Genomic DNA, 9,050 nt, shown 5'->3' with positions numbered 1-9,050 from the left:
CCCCCCCCCCCAAAAGCTGCATTCAGCATTTTTACAGTCTGTGGTCTCAAGGAAAACTAAACAAGTGTCCTGGTGTTGTGTTGTCGTCCCTCCAGAGCTCCCACAGCAACATGTCTGTAAGGAGGAGGAGGTTCTCTCAGACCAGCAGCTCTGGACTCAGGAGAGGAACTCCAGTCTGGACCAAGAGGACCCAGAGCCTCCACAGATTAAAGAGGACCAGGAGGACCAAGAGGACCCAGAGCCTCCACAGATTAAAGAGGACCAGGAGGACCAAGAGGACCCAGAGCCTCCACAGATTAAAGAGGACCAGGAGGACCTGTGCACCAGTCCGGAGGGAGAGCAGCTTGGACTGAAGCAGGAGACTGAGACCTTCTATCACAGTAACTTAAACAACAGCAACACGTCAGAGATTCACCGTAATACTCAAACTGGTAAGCGTTTTTTACGTGACACGTGGGAAAGTGTTTAAATGTAATTTGCAGAAACACCTGAGAATCCACACAGGTGAGAAGTCCTGTTCTTGCAGAACGTGGAAGACTTCAGACAAAATAGTGGCTTGTTGGTTCAACTGAAAACTCACACAGGAGAGAAGCTGTACATTTGCAAGAACCTTTGTTTATACTTTGATATATTCTGTCCTATTATCTTCTCTACAACCATTTGTTCTGGTAATTGTTTAGAAACTCTTGTATATTGTTAATATATCTAAGAAAGCCACACATCTCCTAAATGCCCTCGGTTACCGGTTTATTTCATACATCCAGCAGCTACCTTTAAACACCATAAATGGCTTATGGTCTGTTTTAAAATGAATGGGACCATAATTTACTAAATGAACATCAAGCTGTCTGGAAGAAAACTTAAAACCAGCAATTGAGACCATAAAAGTATAATGAAAAGCTTGTAAATTAAGTAAGAAGTAAGGTCTTTTCTCCTATACTCCTTATAGATAGGAGTTATTTTTGGAGCTAGTGGAGTCGCCCCCTGCTGACAATGAGATAGAGTACAGATGTGAACTAGTGCAGTGTCCTTATAGAGCATGTGTTAGCTTGGTTGCTAGTGTGATGAAGAAGGTGTTGGTTGGTTAACCCCTCCTATTTCATTTAGATGATCTAGCAGTAGTTGCTGTGATGAGTTAGCAACGCCACAGATAGATGAGTGGTGCTTTAACTAGCACACACACACATAATGCTAGCCACTCTGGATTAAATGAGTTCACACCTGGGACCTGACCATGGTTTCTGTAATATAACAAAATGTAGGAATAACATGCATCAATTATTATAGTTAGTGTCACTGTTCCATCACCACATGGAACTGCTATTTAACTAAACTGAACATATATACAGGGCCTTGTGAAAGTATTCGGCCCCCTTGAACTTTTCAACCTTTTGACACATTTCAGGCTTCAAACATAAAGATATAAAAAAAATATTTTTTGTGAAGAATCAACGAAATCTATTGGATATTTTAAACTTTTTTAGCAAATAAAAACTGAAAGTGGTGCTGAATCATTGGGCCCCCTTGTGTTAATACTTTGTAGAGCCACCTTTTGCTGTGATTCCAGCTGCAGGTCTCTTGGGGTCTGTCTCTATCAGTTTAACATCAGAGACTAAGTTCTTCCCATTCTTCCTGTAAAACAGCTGGAGCTCAGTGAGGTTGGATGGAGAGCGTTTGGGAACAGCAGGGTTCAGTTCTTTCCACAGATTCTGGATTAGATTCAGGTCTGGACTTGGACTCGGCCGTTCTAACACCTGGAGACGTTTATTTGTGAACCATTCCTTTGTAGATGTTTCTGTATTTTTGGGATCATGGTCTTGTTGGAAGATAAATCTCCGTCCCAGTTTCAGGTCTTTTGCAGACTCCAACAGGTTTTTATCCAGAATGGTCCTGTATTTGGCTGCATCCATCTTCCCCTCCATGTGAACCATGTTCCCTGTCCCTGGTGAAGAGAAGCAGGCCCAGACCATGATGCTGCACCACCATGTTGGACAGTGGGGATGGTGTGTTCAGGGTGATAAGCTGTGTTGCTTTTTCGCCAAACATATCGTTTTGCTTTGTGGCCAAAAGTTAGATTTTGGTTCCATCTGACCAGAGACCTTCTTCCACATGTTGGGTGTGTCTCCCAGGTGGCTCGGGGCAAACGTTAGACGAGACTTTTTATGTATATCTTTGAGAAATGGCTTTCTTCTCGCCACTCTTCCATGAAGGCCAGATTTGTGCAGTGTCCGACTGATTGTTGTCCTATGGACAGACTGTCCCACCTCAGCTGTAGGTCTCTGCAGTTCATCCAGAGGGATCATGGGCCTCTTGGCTGCATCTCTGATCATCTTCTCCTTGTCTGAGCTGAAGGTTTACAGGGGCCAGGTCTTGGTAGATTTGCAGTTGTCTGATACTCCTTCCATTTCAAAATGATCGCTTGCACAGTGCTCCTTGGGATGTTTAAAGCTTGGGAAATCTTTTTGGATCCATATCCAGCTTTAAACTTCTCCAGACCAGTATCTGGGACCTGCCTGGTGTGTTCCTTGGTCTTCATGATGCTCTCTGTGCTTTCAACAGAACCCTGAGACGATCACAGACCAGGTGCATTTATACAGAGACTTGATCACACACAGGTGGATTCTATTTATCACCATCAGTCATTTAGGACAACATCGGATCCTTCAGAGATCCTCGCTGAACTTCTGGACTGAGTTTGCTGAACTGAAAGTAAAGGGACCGATCATGTAGCACGCACCACTTTCAGTTTTTTATTTGCTAAAAAAGTTTAAAATATCCAATAGATTTTGTTCCACTTCACAATTGTGTCGCACTTGTTGGTGATTCTTAACAAAAAATATTTTTTTTATATCTTTATGTTTGAAGCCTGAAATGTGTCAAAAGGTTGAAAGGTTCAAGGGGGCCGAATACTTTTGCAAGGCACTGTATATATGTATTTAACTGATGCTTAATGTGTACAGTAACATCAATTTATAAATACAATTCATTTCATTATTTGCATGTAGGGTAGACAGTGATCAGTTTTTGGCAGACCGATGGCCCACCGCGAAGACCTGCTCGGGCAACCATTAACATTCACTTATTCAGATACTAGCGCAAAAGGCCCCCTTTATTGCCTGAACCAGAAGCTCCATTCATTATTTCTACAGTCTGTGTTCTCAAGAAAAAGAGAACAAGTGTTCTGTTTTTATCCAATAACAGTAGGATCCTCTTTCTTGTGTTGTTGTCCCTCCAGAGCTCCCACAGCAACATGTCTGTAAGGAGGAGGAGGTTCTCTCAGACCAGCAGCTCTGGATTCAGGAGAGGAACTCCAGTCTGGACCAAGAGGACCCAGAGCCTCCACAGATTAAAGAGGACCAGGAGGACCAAGAGGACCCAGAGCCTCCACAGATTAAAGAGGACCAGGAGGACCAAGAGGACCCAGAGCCTCCACAGATTAAACAGGACCAGGAGGACCTGTGCACCAGTCAGGAGGGAGAGCAGCTTGTCCTGAAGCAGGAGACTGAGACCTTCATGTTGACTCCTACTTCTGAGAAAAGGGACCACAGTGAAGGTCAGACTCTGAACTTCAGTCCTGATGGTGACCCTCTAAGGGCAGCAGAGAAAGAGTCTGTAGTCCACATGCCGGTTCTAACCTCTGTGGTGTCAGCAGCAAACAGGGACCACCAGCTCCTCTCTCACAACTCTCATGAAGCTGAGAGCCCAGACCAGAAAGGAGGCCAGCATGGAGACTCAGGACCAGCTAGAAATGCAGAGCCAGAACCAAAGAAGAGACTACGCAAGACCAGAAGTCTCAGCAACAACGTAGACAAGACTAACACCTCAGAGACTCACCCTGATACCCAGACAGGTAAACAGTCCTTCATATGTCCCACATGTGGGAAAGACTTTACGTGTAATTCAAGTTTGCAGAGCCACCTGAGAGTCCACACAGGTGAGAAGCCGTATTCCTGCAAAACATGTGGAAAAGAGTTTAGGGGTAGTAGTAACTTGTTGGTCCACATGAGAACTCACACAGGTGAGAAGCCGTATTCTTGCGAGATCAGCGGGAGCAAATTCTTTGACTCGTCCTCTTTAAAAAAACACATGATGATCCACACAGGTGAGAAGCCGTATTCCTGCAGCACATGTGGAAAAGAGTTTGGGCGTAAAGATAAGTTGTTGACTCACATGAGAAGTCACACCGGTGAGACGTCGTAGGTTTGCAAGACCTGCTGGAAAAGAGTCTCCAATGCTTCAGACTTATTATATGGAGGATCAAATCTAATCCAGTATTGATCCTTTGAATTTTGATTATAAAGTTCTAGTCGTCCATGGTCAAAACCGATAAGAACCCTCAGACGTGAGTAGGAACGTTTCTGCAGCAATGGTGGGAAAAGTGATCTGAGGACCAACATAGACCGGAGAAACCATGGACCTGAACCTCTCCTAGAGACCTGTTTAGCTGAAATCCTTGTGCAGTACTTCCATCTGTTACTGAACGTTAAATATTTGAGGAGATGTCACTATCTAAATGTAAAGTTTCCCTTCGTAGGACTGTTCCTTCTGTTGATAACAGGATTCTCCCAGTGAGGGGACAGTTGTGGCTGTTGAAGTCCTGATGGGACCTTGTTGGTTGGTCTTGCTGATTGTTGATTTATAAAGTGTCTCAGAATCACTTTGAGTTTAAAGTTAAACAACGACTCAAATCCATGTACCTTATTTGATAGTTCTATAGAAACCCTCCAGCAGATCTGTGCAGGAGGTTCCGGGTCACATTCAGTCCCGACTTAACGTAGCAACAGATTGTTTTGAACTGAAACGGGGTGCGTTGAACACCTGCTGTGTGTGCTCTGCCTTTTAATTACCACCAGTTTACAGACACGTCTCTGCTGATTGGCTATCACCTGGGACACAACAATAAACCATAGACACGCCCCCCAAACCAGACAAAACAGAACTCAAACGGGTTGTTCAGCCAGGTACCGCGGCAACAAGGTGCACGCTGATTGGAGATTGAAGGCGTTCTATTTCTGAGTGACTTCAGTCTTTATCACCGTCTAAGAATGCCTGAGTGCCTTTTGACTATAGAGGGTTTTCACCGACGTCCCGTTCTGGGCGGTAACCCGGGTGAAGATGCTCCGTGTAAACTGAGCGCAGTACGGAGGAGTGTTGGGAACTCTGGATAGAGGAAGTGAGGGTTGTCTTGTCTCAACAACAGAAAAGCATCAAGATGCAAAGGCGTGTAGGGAAGGACTGGGACCACATAAAAGGCTCGATCTTTAGAGTAATTCCAGTTTATTGGTGATGCAGATCCCGACCCAGTACCAAGTCATTAACGGCCGTTGTGTTGTGATGCAATAACGACTTTAATCAACGTGACCTCCCCTCTCAGAGCCCAGGCTGCTCCCTCCACTCCCTGAGGGACTTTGAGCTTTTCCTTTCCTCTGAGAACTTCTGGCATCCTCTCCCTGGTTCTTAAGACCTTCTGGAAGTCGATAACATTCCAATGTTTTTCTCGGTCCGACCTGTTGGTACAACCTAAAACGTGACAATAATAACCGGTTTCCTTGACGACGTTGGGGATCTACTTCAGTGCCAGTGCATTGTTGTGATGCGGAGTATCTCCATCATGACGACCGTCGGTCTGGTGACGCGCTGTGGAAACCCTCTGGTTCTAACCACGAGCGTTTGAGTCTGACACCAAATGTTCTGCTTATTGTTTTGATAAATGATAAACGGTTGGTTGTGTAATCAGTCATGTGATGACGGCGTGGTTTGGGAAACTTCCTCTATCATCAAAATAAAAGTTATTGCTAACGAAAGATGATCAGAACCATCAGTGTGTCTTTGACCAGAGGGGGGGGGGGGGGGGTTCATCCTCTGTGGTCCCCCCTGTTCTCTTGGTAATGGTACATTCTGACCAACAGGGGGCAGCAGGTCCGGTTCCTCTGGACTCAGGAATCAGAGCTATTGATCCCTGGAACTGGTTCATTACAGGGATCCATCGGCTCGCTGGAGGTTCTTCTAGACCCTTCTGTTTGATACAGTCTGTTGTCCTCATGTTGTCTTCGTGTCGTCCTCATGTTGTCCTCATGTTGTCCTCATGTTGTCCTCATGTTGTCTTCCTGTTGTCCTCATGTCGTCCTCATGTTGTCCTCATGTTGTCCTCCTTATGTTTGATACAGTCTGTTGTCCCCATGTTGTCTTCCTGTTGTCCTCATGTTGTCTTCATGTTGTCCCCGTGTTGTCTTCATGTTGTCCTCATGTCGTCCCCATGTGGTCCTCCTTATGTTTGATACAGTCTGTTGTCCTCATGTTGTCTTCCTGTTGTCCTCATGTTGTCTTCATGTTGTCCCCATGTTGTCTTCATGTTGTCCTCATGTCGTCCCCATGTGGTCCTCCTTATGTTTGATACAGTCTGTTGTCCTCATGTTGTCTTCATGTTGTCCTCATGTTGTCTTCCTGTTGTCCCCATGTTGTCTTCATGTTGTCCTCATGTTGTCCTCATGTTGTCCTCCTTATGTTTGATACAGTCTGTTGTCCTCATGTTGTCCTCATGTTGTCCTCCTTATGTTTGATACAGTCTGTTGTCCTCATGTTGTCCCCATGTTGTCTTCGTGTCGTCCCCATGTGGTCCTCTTTATGTTTGATACAGTATCCCAGCTCATTATAGTTGTAATTCTTGTCGTATAAAAACAAAGTCTCCTTAGATGTACGTTACATCATTCTAGTACGACTGTACACATCCTCCAAATAAGAATAAAACATCTCACAGGATTTGGTTTTAAAGGATTTAAAGGTTGGGAAGGTTTTTATTATAGGGCAGTTTTCCCTCCAGAATGTTACGCAGAGTGATCAGGTGAACTGCAATAATCGCAAAGTCCCTCCTTTAATAAAAATGAACTTAATGTAATAAAACATCTCCAGCGCGTTTCAGCCACTAACGGACCAGCTGACACCATGTCGGTGATTATCTCGTTAACACAGGTGAGAGTGTTGATCAGGACCAGGCTCGGGACTACTCTGTCATGCTGGTTGAGTTAGAATACCAGACTGGAAGCTTTAAAAGGAGGGTGGTGCATGACATCATTGTTCTTCCTCTGTTACCATGGTTACCTGCAGAGAAACACGTGCTGTCATCATTGCGTTGCACAAAAAGGACTTCACAGGCGAAGATATCGCTGCTAGTAATTGATAGAGAATTCATTTTTATAAAGTATTTTATTGCTTATTTCTTTGTAGTAATTTCTTATTAGTATAACTTCCATGCTTAGTATATGCACCTTTAACAAACTGTTTTTCTAACAAACTGTGTTTCTCTAGTTGCTGCTGTTTCTCACAGAAGTCGTACATGTCTCGCTGCAGTATATAAACCAGATAACAGAATGTCTCCAATGCGAGGTGAGTCAGAGGACACGTGGCCCAGCCGCCTGCACTCTGCGCTGGTTTTCCTAGCGTAGGCATAACACCAATCATCCTCGTATCAACAACTGGGCCTCTTGATGTGTGCTTTCAGTAAAGAGACAGAGCAACAGAGAAATAAGTTGAAGTTCCCGGGAGCAGCGCTGCAGATGAGTTGCTCTCACTTTCTTCCCTCTTGCAATTGTCTAGTAACTGCTCACTGCCGTCTGCGTCTTGTTTTCTTGCTTGACCGTGTTTATTATAGAGGTAAAGTGTCCTGAACCTGACAGTAAGACTTCCCCTAAATCAGCCCTTTACCAACCATCAAGAACTTCACGGTGGGAGGTTCAGTTGTGGTGAAGAAGGCTTCAGGGCGTCCAAGAAAGTCCAGCAAGCACCAGGACCGCCTCCTGAAGTTGATTCAGCTGCGGGACCGGGGAACCCCCCATGCAGCGCTGCTCAGGAGGGGCAGCGGGGGGGTGGGGGGGGGGGGAGTGCATCTGTATATCTATATATATCTATATCTATATATAGATATATAGATATATAGATATATATATCTATATATCTATATATCTATATATAGATATATAGATATATAGATATATAGATATATAGATATATATATATATATCTTAGTCCTTCTACAAAAATCCTTGATTATGCGGCACATTTTCTTTAAAACTTCAACAGAATATCTGGGATGTTTATGCGATGAAATTGCACGTGGAACAACTGCGGTTTGATGAAAGAGGAGTGTGTTTGTCTTGTTGTGTAGTTGTGTCACTTCATAACATCACCATGGCAACAGGGGAAACGGCTGCCCAGTGTAAAGTAAACACACAACACTTTTCAACTTACTGCTAAGATATTTGTGACTTTTAGCAACAAAAATCATGCACCTGCATGGAAATCTGCAATTTATGCAGCATAATAAATTGACGGATCCTATTCCCCGGGGGCGACAATAAAGCATTTATGAAAATATTTCCGTTCAGTGTGTTTAATGTTTCGACTGGATGACGCGCTGCGTGGCCCACGCCCTCCGACCCCATCAGTCAGGACATATCTGGGTCATTTAAAAACCCTAAAAACATGTTTTATTAGAAGTGATCTGAAACAATGGACATCTCATCAAGAATTAACTCGAATATTCTTTATTCTTCTTCATTTATTTGTTATAATATGAGATTATGAGACGTCTTTAACCCTCGTGATGTCTTCCCGTCAAAACTGAAAATCAACACTCTTAATGCTTTTTTTTATGTTTTCAACACTTAACTTCAGTTTTACAGTTATTTTTGGAATTTATGGTCAATAAAAAAATTATCCCTAATGTTTGAGTTAGAAAAGCAGAAATTAGGAATTATTGAGACTAAAATTAAAGGAATGGATGTTGATGATAATCACAGACTGGAATATGTCAACTTTTACTCAATACTATTTATATTTAATACCAATACTACTTTATATATACATACATATAATACTAATAGTACTGCATATAATAATACTACTACTATTTCAAAATTACTTCCATTTGTTTTACAATGCTATAAAATTAAATAAGACGCCCCAAAATTAATAAAGACAACATGAAGACAACATGAAGACAACATGAAGACAACATGAGGGCAACATGAGGGCAACATGAGGGCAACATGAAG

General features: G+C 43.3%; 1 protein-coding gene across 1 annotated transcript in view; it reads left to right on the top strand.

Annotated features, from left to right (window-relative positions):
* LOC117940107 (zinc finger and SCAN domain-containing protein 2-like) overlaps positions 1 to 5,461 on the top strand; it is a 6,192-nt gene extending 731 nt beyond the window's left edge. The window contains exons 2-7 of the mRNA XM_034865490.1: positions 96 to 431; positions 3,236 to 3,354; positions 3,445 to 4,018; positions 4,103 to 4,186; positions 5,071 to 5,138; positions 5,375 to 5,461. Of these exons, the coding sequence (XP_034721381.1) occupies positions 96 to 431; positions 3,236 to 3,354; positions 3,445 to 4,018; positions 4,103 to 4,186; positions 5,071 to 5,138; positions 5,375 to 5,461 (1,268 nt within the window). The remainder of the gene's footprint in view (positions 1 to 95; positions 432 to 3,235; positions 3,355 to 3,444; positions 4,019 to 4,102; positions 4,187 to 5,070; positions 5,139 to 5,374) is intronic.
* Positions 5,462 to 9,050: the final 3,589 nt, after the last annotated feature.

Source organism: Etheostoma cragini, unplaced genomic scaffold (genome assembly GCF_013103735.1).
Source record: "Etheostoma cragini isolate CJK2018 unplaced genomic scaffold, CSU_Ecrag_1.0 ScbMSFa_1714, whole genome shotgun sequence".
NCBI lineage: Eukaryota > Metazoa > Chordata > Actinopteri > Perciformes > Percidae > Etheostoma > Etheostoma cragini.
The sequence above is the reverse complement of the archived record's forward strand: the minus strand, read 5'-3'. Positions and strand labels throughout refer to the sequence as shown.